Source organism: Nannobrachium achirus, assembly GCF_963921795.1.
Source record: "Nannobrachium achirus genome assembly, chromosome: 3".
NCBI lineage: Eukaryota > Metazoa > Chordata > Actinopteri > Myctophiformes > Myctophidae > Nannobrachium > Nannobrachium achirus.
In genome coordinates, this window is record NC_137812.1 from 71,554,007 (window position 1) to 71,573,292 (window position 19,286).

The window sequence follows — 19,286 nt, forward strand, 5'->3', positions numbered from 1 at the left end:
GTCTAATAAAACATATTAGTTCTAATTACCAACACATTATTTCTTAATATGGCTTTATTCTATCTTAAAGTGTACTATAAAATAGGACGGGAGCCACATTTCTGCTTTGTGTCTTCATGGAGTGTCAGGGGAGTATAGGGCATTCACCAAATATTAGAATATTCGAATATCAAAGTCACTATTTGACATTGTTCACCAAAGTCAAATATATTTTTATTGTTTTCTCTTTAAAATATATATATAGTTTATAAAGCTTATAAGGCTAGACAGGAAGTCATAAGAATGAGTTGTCAATGCACCCTTTTAGGCTGTGACCCCCAAAATAAACATATTTGAACTGGGGACCCCCACCCTGACAAGCACTTGGAATAGTACAGTAGGTATTACATTTAATGTGACTCGGTTCCGCTGATAATTATTGTGAAAAATAGCCGATCTACATGCTCACAACGCCTCGTGTTGCGAGGCGTTGTGAGCATGTAGATCGGCTATTTTCACAATGTTTACTTAATATTTGACAGTTTGGCCAGTCCTGACGAATATTCGACTATTCGAATACTTTGAGGTTGAATAATTAGAATACTAAAAATCACTATTCGTGAATGCCCTAGGGGAGGGGGGTTTGGGCCGTCACCTGTACCGGAGGGAGGGAGGGGGATGGCTGGCATTTCGGGGGGCTGGCTTTTCGCCTACCCTGAATCTAATTCCTGAAAACCGCGCCTGATGTGACAGTGAATCGTTGCCCTGCTTTGTAAGAGTACATCTGTAGCACCAATGTGAAATAATATAATGATATGTTCTTCCTTTCTCCAGGTCATTGATAACATGGCGGACTACTCTCCTACTACTCTAGATTACGACTACCCAGAACCTCGTGAAATGGTTTGGCCCACGGATCCAAATCCACTGATCAAACCAACCGACGCCCCCCTGATCAAACCCAACGACGAGCTGGCCAAGTCGCTCAGGCTCCTGTATGCGACGTCTTACTCCGTGGCTCTGCTGGGCCTGCTGCTCAACGTGGCCGTCATCTGGCTGTTCAGAAAGAAACCGGGACAGAAACTGTCCGGACGGACGAAGATCCTCGGCCTGGCGATCACACATCTCGTCCGCTGCCTCTTCCTCCCGCTGTACCTGAGCAGCGCCTACAACCACTTCTCCTGGGCGTTCGGCAGCGCCGCGTGCAAGCTGGGCTCCTACGTCACCTTCGCCAACATGTTCTCCGCCGCGCTCCTCCTCACCTTCTGGCACGTGCGCCGGCACTGCTGCGTCCCTCCGCCCACGTGGCTCACCAAGTTGCCCGCCGGCAGCGCCGTCCTTCTCAGCTGGTTCCTGGGAGCCGTTCTGGCCACGCCTTCACTGCTGTCCAGGGAGACGCAGCAGAGAAGCGACGGGACGAACGGCACCGTCGTGTGCGTCGACAACTACGATTGGTTCCAGCAGAAAAACCCCTCTCCGGCGGCTGTGGAGAGGATGAAAGCCGTGATGGTTTGCCGTGTCCTTTTTGGACTTGTGTTTCCCATAATGGTTATCGTGATGTGCCGCCTCAAAAAGTGTGGCAGACCTCATGATGCACAGGAGGCCGACCAGGAGACCTCAGACACGGTGTTGTGGCCTGTGACCTTCAGCCACTTCCTCTGCTGGGCTCCTGTGCTGCTGCTCTCCGTAATTCAAGTCACATCGATGAGAGGCAGCAGCAGCAGCAGCGTCTTTTCGCACGGTTTGCCGGTCTGCACCGTGTTGCACGTGTTCAACAGCTGTATCTGTCCGCTCATCTGTCTCTGGAAGGGTAAGAGGGAGGCTGACACACGGAGGACACAAGAGGACATCGAGCTTGAGACTTCCTTGAGCAAGTGAGTGTGTTAGACACAGCGGTACCCAAACTATTCAGGTCGAGAGTCGAGACCCAAAAGAGATTAGACGTTTGCCCGGGACCAAACTATAGTGAAAATAGCCAATCTACAAGCACTCAACGCGACACTTCATGCCGCGTTGTGCGCTTGGAGATTGGCTATTTTCACTACTTCTTAATTATATTTTTTCGTAGATTTGTTTGATTCTTTCTATTGCTATTTTTTTGTATTATATAAAAGAAAATCTTTTTAAACATATATATATATATATATATATATATATATATATATATATATATATATATATATATATATATATATATATATATGTTTTAATATATATCGTTTCTTTGTTTAAACACCCTGTTACACTGACACTAAAGCGTTGTTGAGGTGTGGGTTGTTTAGCATCAATGTATGCCCGTGTGCATGAGAGGTGTGACACTAGTCAGAAAAGATATGGGTCGATGACTGACTGCCCGTGTGACAAGAGCAACACAACACTGCCAAACCCTTGGTGCGCCTGGCCATTCCTGCTACTGACCATGATACTGACCATGATACTGACCATGATACTGACCATGATACTGACCATGATACTGCCATGATACTGACCATGATACCGACCATGATACTGACCATGATACTGACCATGATATTACCATGATACTCACATACTGACATGATACTCACATGATACGGACCAGGATACTTACATCATACTGACATGATACGGACCAGGATATTACCATGATACTCACATGATACCGACCATGATACTTACATCATACTGACATGATACTGAACAGGATACAGCAGCCTCAGTGTAGCTACACTATCGCTCAGAAGATTAGACCTAACCAAATTATAACTTAAGACATAGATAAATACATCACTTATTGGAATGAACTTACACAATCACAACACAAACTAGAAACATAGTTGGCTCTAAACAGACAGTATACTGTAAGCACAGTAACTGATACAAACCTGAGAAAGACATTGACAATGAACAGACTGAGTGATCATGGTTCGGCGAAAGAGAAGGGCAGACACAGACAGAGAGGAGCGGCTGTGCTGTCATTGTGATGAGGGAGCTGTAGAGACACATTGGACGACTACCGGCTCCGCCCCCTCCAAAAGCTGCCTCCGCCACTATCACAGCGCGCCGCTATTGGCTTCATTCACTTCAATGGGAAATACGGCGGATTGTACACACATTTTACACATTAAATATTAATTCCGTTTTGGACCCAGAGCTTCGAAATCTCTTCCAATCCATCAACAAGGCCTGGATCTGCATTGGAAAAAATATTTAGACCTTTACACTTTTAAAACAATACGACATAGGAATATATAAGGTCGCAGCAGAGATGTCCATGGTTGCTGGACCACAGAAAGCCGTTTCAAACCAATTTAAATATGAATGGACTGTATTGGCCTAAACGACAATAACCCATGACTACAAACACCTTATTTGTTATGTTAAATAGCAACTGATATGTAATGTACGTCTGTGAATGTCTGAATGAACAGGGGTAGCGACGCGAAGTGTTGTATTTCAACTCTGCTTTCGACTGCAGGCTGTGGGTAGGGGCGTCACAAGGGGGGGAAAAGTGGGACTGACTTACCAGGGCCCACGGTGGAAGGGCCTTAATTATTTTAGACTTTATCGATTGAAAAATAGCACATATACAAGCTCATAGCGCGGCACTGAGTGCCACGCTGCGAGCTTGTAGATTTGCTATTTTTGAAATCCCACGATGAAGAACATTCATGTGGGCCCACAGTGAATCCTTGTACCCAGGGCCCAGAATTTGATGCGACACCCTCTCCCTCTGCGGCTCGGCAGCTAAACTTGTCAGGAATCGCGAACATTTCACGCCAGAGATATCAAATGTTATAGATAAGATTTATAAGCAATCGGCATGATAATAAACATGTAGCCTACATTTGAAGCAGTTTATTCTGGTTGGTTGTTTGTGTAATGGAGAGTAATAGCCTCTAAACTAATCAGTGAAAAGTGAAAACGGCTCTGTATAGGTCCAGCAGACAGGCGATTTCCTCATTCTGCTGTTGCGTCCTTATATATTCCTTTGTCGTATTGTTTTAAAAGTTTAAAGGTCTACATATTTTTCCAATGCATATCCAGGCCTTTGTTGACGGATTGGACGAGATTTCGAAGCTCTGGGTCCAAAACGGAATTAATATTTAATGTGTAAAATCCGCTGTATATCCATTCAAGTGAATGGTGCGGCTGTGATTCTCGTCGGAGGTCTCGGCGGAGAGGTGGGGGCGGAGCTCCCGGTAGTCATGGATTGCACTTCCTAAAACAATGTAATTAAATAAACAAACATTAGGGAGGAGTATTATTTTCTCCCAAATAAATTGTAATAAATTGCCCAGAAAAGTATGACAGCAAGAGAAATTGCCATTCCTTTTGGGGAAACAGAAAGAATGTGCAGTTTTAGCTGCAAAATGATGTACATTCCTGTCACATAAAGGGACAACCAGTAGGACATAGATACTGTATATACCTGTCACATAAAGGGACCACCAGTAGGACATAGATACTGTATATACCTGTCACATAAAGGGACCACCAGTAGGACATAGATACTGTATGTAAAGGGACAACCAGTAGGACATAGATACTGTATATACCTGTCACATAAAGGGACAACCAGTAGGACATAGATACTGTATACCTGTCACATATAGGGACAACCAGTAGGACATAGATACTGTATATACCTGTCACATATAGGGACAACCAGTAGGACATAGATACTGTATATACCTGTCACATAAAGGGACAACCAGTAGGACATAGATACTGTATATACCTGTCACATATAGGGACAACCAGTAGGACATAGATACTGTATATACCTGTCACATAAAGGGACAACCAGTAGGACATAGATACTGTATACCTGTCACATATAGGGACAACCAGTAGGACATAGATACTGTATATACCTGTCACATAAAGGGACAACCAGTAGGACATAGATACTGTATACCTGTCACATATAGGGACAACCAGTAGGACATAGATACTGTATATACCTGTCACATAAAGGGACAACCAGTAGGACATAGATACTGTATATACCTGTCACATAAAGGGACAACCAGTAGGTGGCGCTATATACCATGTTTTACATACCACACCATCTCCTTTCATTGATTTTATATTGTTGTGTTGTCTGTCGTTTATGTCATAACTGTAGTTGTGCTTTGGCAACATTTGTGAAATTCCATGCCAATAAAGCCTATTGAATTTAACAGATTTGCAGTACTTATGTTTGTCTGTAGGTATTTTACGTACTGTACATATGTACAGACCAGGGGGCCAGTTGTCCGGATTTAAAATGAATCAAACACAACACTAAAAGTTCCTATGATTGGCCGCTAGTTGTACTGTTCTGGTACCAGAAGCAACATGTTCTCCATAGGATTCCATTAATTTCCCCCAAACTTTTACATTTGATTTTCTTACCTTAACATTGTCATAAATGCTTCATGGTTCCTGTCGCTAGTTTAAAGCCTTGTTTCAATCACTATGTGTTTTGTGAAAATATGGTCCAATTTAGATTATAATAATGTTAAAGCAGGCTATGCTGTAGGAGGGGCTTGTGATCATACTTCTTTGTGTGCTTTATTTTCTGCAAGCTCAAGACAATGTTCCATGTATCCCTGCGGTTGCACGCGACCGTTGGAAGCCAATAGCATTCCTTGGGTAGTAATGGGTACCGGGAGAGTGTTTTTTGCAGCTCGTTCAGTCCGAGTGTATCAAAGGGTGCGTTCGGAAATGCGCACCGGGTGTGTGCTCAGTGTAATGAGTGCAGTAACCTCAGTAAAACTAACCCCTAAACCTAACCTTAACCCTGACCTCAGTAACCGTGACGCGGGTGATTATCTAACACACCCGGTGTGCATTTCCGAACGCACCCTTTGATACACTCAGACTGAACAACCTGTAAAAAATACTTTCCCAATGGGTACCATGATGTTGACACCCATACAAGGGCAAAAAAAGCTTCCTTTTCGCAGTGGGTTCCCAACGTCCAATCGTCCATATTTTTTACAGTCTATGGTACAGACTCTAGCATTTACACACTGGGAGACAGAAGCACTGGTTTAATGGACCTGGACAACAATGACACAACAGGACTGGCTTATTGCCTCAACGGAGCTGACGGTTTTATTATTATTTGCACACAAAGATAATGAAAGAATACAGACGAACAAAATTACAATAAGTGTTATAGTAATGTACAGGAAAGGTATGAAGCCCACATGGGCTCATTATACCAAGACCACCCTAAAAACAAGAGCAAAGACATGAAATCCGTTTTTTCTTGTCAAAATGTGTAAACCAATAAGGAAGATTCTAGACTCTAGAGTATGCTCGAGCTATAACAACAGCACTTTAAGAGTTAAGACCTGGAAAATGTTAACCCCTTTGATCATTATCTTTTATACTTTAACTATTGAAAAACAGCAGATATACCAGCTCATAGCGTGGCACCGAGTGCCGCGCTATGAGCTAGTAGATCTGCTATTTTTGAAAAATGGTGTAAATGTGTGCAAATCTTTGAATATATATTTGGAATATAATATATTCTTTAACTGTTTAAATTCAAATATATGCTTTTGGGGGGTCCCTGGAACAACGGGGGTCCTTGACATGAAAAGGTTTGAGAACCACTGTTTCAAAAGAAGGATTTAGAAGACGTAGAATCGGGTCAAGATATTCAAAATAGCATAAAAAAAGCATAAAATAATGATTAAAGTCTTGACTCGTGACACGGATGCGTTCCAGGTCCTAATGGGTTAAGCTGCAGAAGTGTGTGTTTATATGGAGTTTATGCTGTTGGATAAAAACAACAACCAGGGCTTGTATAAATAACTCTCCTGAACTGTACAGCCCTTCTACAAGCTCACAAACACATGGTTGCATCACAATGCATTGTGAGCTTTGCAGAACTGCTATTAAAACAATAAAGAACAAAATGTTGACTAATTTAGACAAATAAGCTCAGAGCTGAAGTGGTTAAAGGGATAGTTCACCCAAAAACATTTTCTATTGATTACTCACCCCAAGGAGACTTGAATTCATAGATTTTTTTGTTTTTTGTCGCATTCCTGAGCCAATAATTTGTTGACCGACAGAAGTTCAGTATTCATTTCTAATTACATTGTTACATTGTGATATAATCAAACATAAGGTCCTGCGAACCTTAAGTGAAACAGAGCCATAGTGTATGGAAACAAGTCCAGAACCTTAATGTGAAAAAGGTTTCACGACGCGGCACGGTTCTCTTGTCATGGAAAAAACAAGACAACAGTTGAAAGGAGTCCCCCAGGGCTCTATCCTAGGCCCCACGTAGCCTTGATCAGGTCTTCACCTGATGAGGGCCGTGTGTGACCCAAACGTTACTCTGTGTCCAGCACCAGCGACAAACTGTTATGTGCACAACCAAACTTCTCTATCCTAGTAGGCCCCGTCATTTTCTCCACTAAATATCTCTGCCCTGAAAATACGCGATGCATTGTGAGCTTGTAGAGCCACACTTTTATGTGAATGTTGTTGGCCCTCGGGGTACAGGGACACTAGTAGCCTGGGACCAATGGGATCTTCGGGTTTCTGATCCGGTTGGGAGTGAAAATAACTTTACGCCGTGTTGTAGTTTGTTGTAGTCATCAGGCTGGCCGGAACCACAAGCCAGAACCACCTCCAAAATGATTCCCCTAGTTTAACATTGGATTCAATTGGACGACTAGCGAGAATAAGCTGTTGATTGGCATTAGGCGGGGAATAAAAAAGTGACCCAAACTGGAACCCACCACCGGAGGTTTCCGGAACCACAGTTCTTTCTTCTAAACCGGATCATGCGTCTAGTTTTAGAACAAATACAGGGCTTCTCTCCCAGGCGGAAGGTCTGGTGACGAGAGCTTAGGACAGCTTGGGGGTTCATGTGGTTTTAGCAGTGTGCTAGAAAGCACAGACATGGTAGGTCTTTGAGCGGCGGTACGCTGAGGCCCAACACGGTGGGCCTCAGGTGCGCTCAGGCCCAGCCCACCAACACGGTGCGTTCAGGCCCAGTGCACCAACGCGGTGCGCTGGTCCTGAGTGCACCAACGCGGTGCGTTCAGGCCCAGCCCACCAACGCGGTGCGCTCAGGCCCGGTGCACCAAGATGGTGCGCTCAGGCCCAGCGCACCAACACGGTGTCGCCGTCCTCAATGGAGTAGAACTGCAGGGATTTCAGGTCGTTGTCGATCTCGATCTCTGTTCCCTCGATCTGAGAGAGCAAACAGGAACAACTGTTATACTGCAACCTTCTGTATAGAGTGTTTTCCTGAGCACTCCCCTGTAGAGGGCGCTGTCAGCCATGGCTGCAGAAAACAGCAGCTGCTATTTTCATTTAAAAAAAAAATTGGAATCCGGAAACATTTCTTCGCAATTTTTTTCTTAACTGGAATCCTGAAAGGTACATGCTTTATTCAATTTGAAATGCATTCATGTGTTCTTACTTCTTATGTTAACTTTATGAACTTAAATAGAAATACATTGGACAAAAATGACTAGTGCTGCTAAGTCATTAAGCTACTAATATAGACTGAAGTAATTAAAGCGGGTCATGTTTGCATGTTTGGAATTTTAACAGCTGAAATCAATAATATATCAGAATATATAAAACCAGCGGGCTGCCGGTTGCCCATTTGTGCTCTAGTCTGTTGACACGCTGGACGAGGAGTTGCAAAGATGTTCGCCAGAAGTGGATACAAACTATCAACCTACAGTACTTTGTTCCCACAAAGAACAGCACAGCAGGTTATGGAAACGTTTAGTTAGCTTCTCCTCCTTAGCATGCATCCTGGGGAAGCCATGCATGTTTTGTATTGGTTTGCCTGGTTGTATGTAGGGTTGAAACCGCAGTAATGGCAACACGCGCCACAGAGCGGTGCTCAGGAAAACAGTCTATGGTAGATTAATTTTTGACAGAATAGTACAATATGACAGGGGTCACTTAAAAATAAGTGTACAATGATATTTAGTATAATCTTAAACTTGAAGTTTAAATCATTTTTAAAATGATAAAATAAAAAACAAATGGTTTTGGAGATTGTAAGGTTTCCACCCGACAACGACGATATGTTTTTTATCATTATGAATACCTTTGAGTTGGTGTAAGACATATATTATTATATTATATCATAATGAATACCTTTAAGTTGGTGTAAGACATATTATTATATTATATCATAATGAATACCTTTAAGTTGGTGAAAGACATATTATTATATTATATCATAATGAATACCTTTAAGTTGGTGTAAGACATATTATTATAGTATATCATTATGGATACCTTTGAGTTGGTGTAAGACATATTATTATAGTATATCATTATGGATACCTTTGAGTTGGTGTAAGACATATTATTATAGTATATCATTATGGATACCTTTGAGTTGGTGTAAGACAGTTGGATCTGCGTTCCTGGAACCTTCAGCAGTCTGTACAACAATCCCTTCACCTTCTGAACGATCATGGAGTCTGGATGGGAAACATATTGTAACCGCATGTAATAAACTAGAAAGATCGTATCATTGTAATAACCAGTTATTAAAATGATACGATCTTTCTGGTTAATTACATTTATAAAGAGACATTTTGTGAATACCAGGGCCATTGCTACACTGTTATTCAGTGAAATGCACCAACCTCATGTGCAAACACACCTACAGAACAATCTAAAAAAATTACAATATTGTGACAAATTAAAAAAGCATTGCAGATGCCCTTGCACCCCAAATCATCACTGACTGCAGAAACTTCCCACTGGACTTCAAGCAACTCTGAAGATTGACATCTCTCTATTATAAATCCTTGTTTTGAGCGGTCTCCTGTAATATTGAAATAGTTTGAAATATTGACTTTTGATATTCATGAGCTGTATGACATACACATTCAAGATTTTACAAAATAAAAAAGATTTGGAATAATTTACTGAATGTGCAATGTATCTAGAATATATGAAAGTTTCAAAAAATATATGAAAGTTTTAAGAAAATTTACTTTTGCAAAATATTCTATTTTTTAAGATATAAACAATAAAGTATTGTGATGTATCTTCATTTACCTGGGAGTTTCTTGACGATGGGTTTTCGGTCGGCCTCGTCTGGACAAACAAAGGTAATATCTGACAAGAGATAAACACCAGAGGTTCTGTTTAGGCTAGGTACACACTGCAAGATACACACACGCACGCACGCACGCACACACACACGCGCACGCGCACACACACACACACACACACACACACACACAACACACAACACACACAACACACACACACACACACACACACACACACACACACACACACACACAAACAGAGCAAGATACTGAAGTGGTCGGGTCGTCATCGGATCGTTCAGTATTTCACACATTTCACAAGTATCTTCCTTGAAATCGGCTGTCATAATATCGGTTTTCAATACACGATCGATCGGCGACAAGGGATCACACATTGCAAGACATTTCACAGGAAATGGAACGATAAGCTGAGGTCAACAAGTCAATCCTCCTTTTCTTGGGTGTTATTGTGTTGTGCATTCTTTTGTTTTCTGCATCGCTTTTTTTGTCACGTTTATGATTTTTACATGACGATTAATTGTCACTCAAATAATTGCAATTAATGATTTAATTGTGTTTTTGTCGTTGACATTTACATTTCTGTTTGGCTTTCAGGCATTGAAGTTGCACATGGCAGATATGACACATAACCTAAATATACAAAGAAATGACTGTGGAAATAGCCGATCTACAAGCTCACAGCGTGTCGCATCAAGACATGTTCTGCTATTTCCACAATTTTTGAAAATGTTTGAAAATATATGAACATTTCAACATGGAAACACTTATGATTATGACAAAATAATTGCTACTATGTCAAATAATTGCGATTATGTCAAATATGTGTGATTAGACGATTATGTAATAATTGTGACAGGCTAGTAGCCATGCCATGTTATTGTCCCTACAGTTTGTTCTAGTTTTGATGAAAACCGAAAAAGGAACAAGAAACACATGCACCAAAGGAAAGAAACACATGCACCAAAGGAAAGGAAGATCAGCTGGTACTGTAATGTTTAATTCCAAAAAATGTCCATTAACCCATTCAGAACGGGTACACAGTATTGCGTATCATTATGTTATGCTTTAACTATTGAAAAATAGCAGATATACAAGCTCACAGCGCGCACTGCGAGCTTGTAGATCTGCTATTTTTGTAAAATCGTGAAAATTCGAATTTTGACCCGATTCTATAAGTGTCTTTTGAATCCTTCTAAGATTTTTTTGAAAACCCTATGTTTCTATGTCAGCAATCTGGCCAGCCATCGTCAAAGAAAAGGTCCTTTTCACTTAACTAGAGCTCAGTTAGTCTGTTCTTGAGAGACTACTATGTCAGTGGCTCTCAAACCTTTTCATGTGAAGGACCCCCAAAATGATATGAATTTGGCAACGGACCCCCCATCTCAAAATATCTAGTTCCAGGGACCACCCCAGAAGCAAAATTTGAGTTACAAGTGTTCGCTTTAAAAATACATATATTCAAAGATTTGCACACATTTTCACGACTTTTTCAAAAATAGCAGATCTACAAGCTCGTAGCGAGCTTGTATATCTGCTATTTTTCACTGGTTAAGACATTCAATAATTCTAGGCCTAAATGGGATAAATAACAGTTAACAGCAGCAGTGGACAGACCGACACCTCGTTCCTTCAAACCTAATAGAATTTAGAACTACAATCCAGGCCCACCACTGTCTTTAATGTACCTCAGACAACTAATAGAATTTAGAACTACAATCCAGGCCCACCACTGTCTTTAATGTACCTCAGACAACATTAGGCCCACCACTGTCTTTAATGTACCTCAGACAACATTGCAATTGTCTCTCTCCACCAAAAGTGGGAGACAGCACACACATAACATTTACCTTTAGTTTCTTCAAACAACATAAGCAGTGGCCCTTGAGTGGGTTCCAGACAGCTGGGGGTCCCCAGCTAAACCACTGAGAGTTGAGAGGAGCCAAATGGACCCGTAAATGATTGATAGTCAGGAACCAAATGGACTCTTAAAGGCTTGTACCTCTGGGAGTGTACAAATGGAACGGTACTAGTAAATAGGCATTAGGGGTGCCACAATACTGAGCCGAACCGGTATACCGAACCGAATGGCCCTGTAGCGAACTGAACAACCCATACCGAATGAACTGAATTTCTTTATTTTTTGGGGTGTGGCCACATCAAAACATAATTTTAACTCTTTCTGTACACTTTTTGGGGATTATAATCATAATAACTGATTATCATGTTTTAGGGAGGAAACAAATGATTGCACCCCATCTTTAAAATTAACTGAACATTTTGGATTCTTTATTTTTTCATTTACAATTTTTACTGTACCGAAACCGTGAGCCAAAAACCGAGATACGTACCGAACCGTGGCACCCCTAATAGGCATCAGAGATATTCTGAAGAACCCGGTGACATGTGTAAAAAAGAGAATCTAGAACTAGAATTTGCTACGGACAAAAAACAAGTCTTGCCACAGACACATGTGTCCATGCACAGACATGTGGATGAACCTGTATGCTGGATGTGGATGAGGGTGAAGTCAAACTCACTCAACAGCTGGTTCTTCAGAGCGAACGGCTGCTGCTTCTTCAGCTCACTCTCCTCTGGGGCTCCGTATTCTATGAGACACACAACATACTGACTTTATACTCTATGAGACACACAACATAATGACTTTATACCAGGGGTGGGCAACTTTGATGATGGTGAGGGCCACTATGTCCACCTTCACTCCAGAGGGCCACACTGCATATTGCTACATCCTACTTTGTCATTCTAGTATCTCATACAAAAGAAGCAAAAATAGCAGATCTACAAGATCTACGAGCTTGTAGATCGGCTATTTTTGCTTCTTTTGAATTGGAATCCTGAATAATTGTTTATTTTTTAATTGGAATCCTGAAACGTAACATTTTGATTTCATTTCAAACGCATTTAGTTATATAGTCATGTTAAAGGGGTATTTCACTTTCAAAAAAACGTTTGGTAATTTTATCATCTAATCAGGCTTTTATGAATACCCTGAACAGTTTTTAATTTGCTTGATTGGATATTTAGATATTTGATGTAAATGTTACCAGGCCCTCCAGGCCCAGGGCCTCTCCCCACACACACCCATTGTAACTTCAAACTTCATTTAAACCATGATAGATTCATTAAAAACAACCATTATTTTTTCTGGTGACTCATACTACCCTCCTAATACGTGAGCAGGCCGTGTTTTTTCGATAACTGTTTTCATTTATTTTTAATAATTATTTTCTTGTATTTCATTTTTTCCATTTTCCCAAATAATGATTACAAATAAATGAAAACAGTTATGGATAAAACACGGCCTGCTCACATATTAGGAGGGTATTATGAGTCACCAGAAAAAAATAATGGGTGTTTTTAATGAATCTATCATGGTTAAAATGGAGTTTGAAGTTACAATGGGTGTGTATGTGGAGAGAAGCCCTACCACTGCTCCCTGTTGAAAGTGATTTCGGACACCAGGACCTGAATGGCGAATGGCTAGCCCGTGTCAACCTTTTCATCCAGCCAAGTCGACCCGTGCTGAGCAGCCTTCCTTGAGTTCCTTCACAACTTCCTAAACTAACCGCTCCATATTGTCACTGACTGAACCAATACCACACGTGGGTAATGTTATGAGAGAAACAATGCGACGCAGTGGAGAAACCTCCGCCTACTGCCATGAACACCAATCATGATACGACGTCGCGTCGTTCCAAAATGAAACACCACCCCGGCCCGAAGTATTGCATTAGCATCTGTATGGATAACTTTTGTGAGAGACAAATAAATACCCTCGAATTTCTGATTTGCAAACATAACAAGTGTTCCGTTGCCTATTTTAATGTAAGATAATGTAAGCAAACATGTATTGTCAATTGCGGCTGCCTTCTCTGTAAACACACTTTTAGATAATATAGCCTACCTGCTGTTTACATGGCGTAAAACTCCAGTGACTTCCATTATTCCTGTGATTTCTTTTGGACACTGCTATCCATACAGAGAGAGCGACGTCTCAAATCGCCCATTACTTTGCAGCATGAATAACACCACCAGCGCAGCGGAGCAGAGGTCCCAAAAGTTTAACACACTTCCAAACGGTGTACATCGTTTAAGCCATAGGAGCATGATTTTCTATTCTTATGATAAATATGAACTTTAGCCGAACTATTGCGAGTAATCCACGTGATGTTTTGTTGTGCATCGTCGTAGCTACTAGCTCCCCGGTACAGCTGCAACAACCTTGCTAACAAACAGAGCCATTTCCTCTCAGTACAGCGAGCGGATTTCAAAATAAGAGCTACCGTAATCTGATCAAGTCAACAGTCAAGTCACGTCTACTGGTTTTATTTTTAAGTATACTTACAGGAAGTAGTTCGACTGAACTGAATTAGAAGTACATGACACACCAGCACTCTGTACCGCACCACAGTGGAACTGATGCTATAAAAATAATTAGCGCAGATGGCTCGACTTTTTTTATTTTTTTGCGAATCTGCTCTGATCTCTTAAATAGCCCCTAGGGACTCCTCAAGACGGAAATCCATCCCCAGGACGGAGAACTTTAAGCCCTGTGTACTTAAATACAATTACATTGGGCATAAGACAATACATTTGAATACTACTATACTAGCCATTAAGCTACTGATATAGACTGACGGAATTAAAGGAAGTCATGTTTGGAATTGTAACAGCTGAAATCAATAATATCAGTATTCCGGTATTAACCAGCGGGCCGCGTTAAGTGAAGGTGGGGGCCGCATGTGGCCCCCGGGCCGCCAGTTGCCCATGTATGCTTTATACTCTATGAGACACACAACATATTGGCCCTCATTTATCAATGGAGTGTAAAAAGCAGCCCATTTATTTGCGTAGGGCCACGTTCAAGTCACATTTACCAATGCTTCCTAAACAGACACACCTGGTGTAAATGTGATCGCAGCGTTGATAAATGCGCAGGCTGAAATTTAAATAACACACCCTTAATTATTCTCGAAACGCCCCGGTTTTACGACTAGCACAACCCGAATACGACCTAACAAAGAAAGGAAAGCCAATAGAAGAGAGTTTACTCCGCACGCAAGTTCAATCCCATGTCCGCGTCCCACACAGACCACATGCACGCACGCACGCACACGCACCACCAAGCCCAGCAGCATTTTGGCTCACTGTGGAACCATTATTACCATTTATTATGTAAAGTAAGCTTGCAGCCTACATGAGTGACTGACACCACACCAGTCATTGTCACAAATGGAATGTATTAATTTAACCCACTATCGCGACGGCGCACGGAAGCAGTGCGCGTTTGAGTGAGTGTTACACAAAAAATAAAGCAATCAATCAATCAACTTTATTTTAGAAGACACAGGGTCCATTAAAAACGAGACACATAAAAACACATAAAATAAAATAAAAATAACAACTGTACAGAATCATAAATAAAACATCATCTATACACAAGACAATCATACCAGTGTTCCCAGAAAGGAGACTGGTACCTGGTAGTACTGAGGCAGGGGTTGATCAACAACCCAATAATAGAGTTTTGCGACTCATTCAAACGACACATAAATCTATACATTAAATTCCTCCGAAGAGCTTGAAAAGTGCTTATACCCAGGTTACAGAACAGCTCACTAGCACTGCTCCACCTAGGTTTTCTCAGAAGTATACGTAAACAGTCATTGTAGGCAACCTGAAGTTTCTGCATGCTTGCCTTCTTGAACTTAACCCACAGGGGGGCGGTATACAAAGGAGTACAATATGCTCTAAAGAGGTTAGCTTTCACATTAACAGAGCAGAAATGAAATTTCCTCCCCAACATGTTAGCTTGAGCATATAATGCTCGTCGCTGCCTATACAGATCATCATCATCCGTCAACTGGTCATTTATGACATGTCCCAAATACTTGGCTTTGCTACATACAGGTAACACTTGGCCTGCCAGGTAGAAAGATGGAAAGGAAAGATTTTTATCATCCCTCGTCCTACAGGTCATGACAACACTCTTCTTAGCGTTATATTTGACATCAAAAGATAAACCATACGCTGTACAAACATCGAGCAACTGTTGAAACCCAGCACTACTGGGAGATATTACTGCCAGGTCATCCGCGTACATAAAATGGTTAATTAGGGTGTCCCCAATCTTACAACCTGTTTTACACTTATTTAAAGACACAGAGAGATCGTTCATATATAAATTGAACAGGGCTGGAGAAATTAATCCCCCCTGGCGGACGCCATTGCTAACAGAGAAGGGAGCAGAGACCCCACTACCCCATCTGACCTGCATACTCTGGTTAGCATACCAGTATGACAAGATGCGAATTATGCTATCAGGAACACCCTTTTCTTTAAGCTTTAAAAACAGTTTATGATGATTGACTCTGTCAAAGGCCCGAGACGCGTCAACCAACCCCACTAGAACAGAGGAATTCTGACTTTTATATTTTTCAATGACTTCTTTCAGAGCATACACACAGAGATCAGTACCATGTTTTGCCTTAAACCCATACTGATTGTCAGTAGTATCAAAAAAAGAAGAAAGTCGATCTAATAAAACTCTTTCAAGGACCTTGGACATTACACTAGCAAGAGCAATAGGTCTGTAATTGTCCAAGCTCCCAACCTTGCCAGCTTTGTCTTTGATAACAGGCACCAGGGTAACAGACAGCAAGGAATTTGGCAGTACCCCGTGTGTCAAAAGACCAGTAAAACATATAGCCAGAAGAACAGCTACCTTTGGACTGGCACGTTTAAGATGCTCAGCAGTGATATTATCAGAGCCACAGGCTTTGTTATCCTTTAACTGTTCAATAGCTTTACGGACCTCATTAGTTGAGACACCAGTGGCAGAGCTATTGGTAATCTTGTCAATTTTATATGTGTCACTTTTGACACAATTAAAAGCATGTGAGTAGTGCTCCCTCCATAGCTCTGCTATATTATTCTCCCCAGAAACACCCTCCATGTTGCAAGGTAATACAGCATTATTTCTGTTCTGAGTTCTCACCTCCTTCCAGAACCCAGTTACATTATTGCCAAGGAGCTTAGCTGCCATGGAATCTGCTCTCATACTAGCTTCATGCTTACTAATGTAACGCACCGCTGATTTAAATTGCATGTTGGCCATCTTTTTATGGTCCAGGATTGGTCCCTGTCTGGGGCGACCAGCCAGGACCCACGCCTTATGGGCCTGCTTAGCTTCTGTATGGTGAGCTGCCACATACTTATTCCACCCTGGCTTAACCTTTGTCTTACTTTTGTTTTTAATAAACAAGGAACTACTGGCCTCATACAAAGCCCCCACTATACAGTCATAGAAGGTACAGAGGTCCTTGCTATGAGTATTAACTTTACAATTCACATCCGAACAAAAAATTGCATCATAGGGCAACAGTAGATCATTGAACAGCTCATTAGTTCTCCCAAAATAAGACAGAATATCATTATTTGAAAGTTTGGACCAATCTAGTTTAGTTTTAACGGCACTATTAACCTCTTTGGTCATTTCAGGAAGTCTGTCAACATCAAGCACCAATACCACAGGGACATGGTCAGACATGGATGCCTCATAGATTATTTCCATAGATTTTAAATTAGCATGCGCATCAGCAGTACAAATGCAATGATCAAGCCATGAAGTTGTGTGCCATGCTTCACTTATGTAGGTGTAACTCTCTGCAGGTAACAATAACTGACTAGATAATAAGAGGTTGTTTTCCTCACAAAAATGAATCATGTGCTTAGCAAACAATGAGTGTTTATCAGCAAGGTCAGCGTTCATGTCACCCACTACATAGACACTGGTATTTTGATTATCCAAGATAAAAGAGTTAATAAAAGCTAACCTATTAAGGTATTCATCCTCATTCTGTAGACTTTCATAAGGTGTATAGACATTAAGAATAGTGAACACTTTGTTGTTGACTCTACACTCAACTGCTATACACCAGTCTGTGTCAAGTCTAATGACCTTAATCATAGAGTCCAACTTTTTGTGCCACATTATAGCTACCCCTCCGGGTATCCTACCCCTCACAATACCCATAGTGAGGTCAGTAGTGGACTCCCCAGCACCATGAAACTCATCATTAAAACAGTTTAACTGCCCCAAGTCCTGTTTAGGAAGGAACGTTTCCTGAAGACAGAGAATGTCACAGACTTGCAGCAGTTTGTCCACTGGTGCGCGCCTGGCTACGTCTCCTGCACTGTTCCCAAGGCGCAGCCCCCGACAGTTAAAAAATCCAACACGCATAGCAGACTAGGCGGATTGTTCGGCCGAGAGCCCATTCTGCATGATATTACTAGCTTGCACCAACGGTATGTTGATCTTCACAGGTGCGCCGGGAGACACAGCCTTGCGCGGTTCATAATACCGCCGAATAAACGCTCCTTCAGGCCAGAGCTCAGGGGCGTACATCTCCCCGACATCTTTACATTCCGCCGTCACTTTGAATGATGCAAATCTGCTTTGCACACTGTCAATTTTGAGACAAGTAACCTCACGATTGAGCTTGGCTCTTAGATACACAGAGAGCGTGTCAGCTTCCAACTCAGGACAGAATTTGGTCGCGAACACACTCACTAGTTTAGTCTGCACCGTTTTAATAGTACTTACAGCACTGGTGCCGACGATGGAAGCAGCACCCTGCCTCTTAGCCCTTCCACTGGTGTTCCCAGCGGTTCGCTGCCCGCTCTGTGCAGCGGCATTCCCCGACCCCGGCCGGGGCCGTCCCTTTCTCACAACCAGGCTGAAGGAAGGAATCACCGCCGCTCCGTCCAGACCGCGGGATGATGAAGCTCTCCCCGCAGCCTCGGCCGCCGCACTCAGCCCAGCGGTGGTCCGCGGTGTCCTCGAACCAGCCGCCTCGGGCTCCGTCGCACTCGCCCTCTCGCCACAGCCGGATACCTCGCACCGCGTCCGCGTTGCAGGCTCCAGCACCGGGTCGTCAGGACCCGCAGCTCGCTCAGGTCGGTGCTCCACTGCTGCCACCCGCTGCTCCGTCGCACTCGCCCCAAGCCTCTCGCCACAGCCGGATACCTCGCTCCGCGTCCGCGTTGCAGGCTCCAGCCCCAGGTCATCAGGACCCGCAGCTCGCTCAGGTCGGTGCTCCAATGCTGCCACCCGGTCATTGACTTGCTCACAAACCTCAGCCTGTAGCTGGGTGGCGCGTTTCAAAGAACATACTTCCGTAAACAACTGCTCCATTCTCCTAAGCAGACAAGTAGTATCAATGCTGGTAAATGAAA

The 19,286-nt window shown here is 42.4% G+C and overlaps 1 protein-coding gene across 2 annotated transcripts in view; it reads right to left on the reverse strand.

Moving 5' to 3' along the window:
* Positions 1-6,062: 6,062 nt before the first annotated feature.
* LOC308281961 (tubulin-specific chaperone E-like) overlaps positions 6,063-19,286 on the reverse strand; it is a 33,222-nt gene continuing 19,998 nt past the window's right edge. Inside the window, exons 14-17 of one of the 2 annotated variants that reach the window (XM_080722307.1) lie at positions 12,566-12,634; positions 10,012-10,071; positions 9,334-9,425; positions 6,063-8,166 (exon numbers count right to left, since the gene is read on the reverse strand). In XM_080722307.1, the coding sequence (XP_080578433.1) occupies positions 8,071-8,166; positions 9,334-9,425; positions 10,012-10,071; positions 12,566-12,634 (317 nt within the window). In that variant the 3' untranslated portion in view covers positions 6,063-8,070. Of the gene's footprint in view, positions 8,167-9,333; positions 9,426-10,011; positions 10,072-12,565; positions 12,635-19,286 lie in introns of those variants that run through there. The other variant, XR_013961887.1, reaches the window with a different exon arrangement.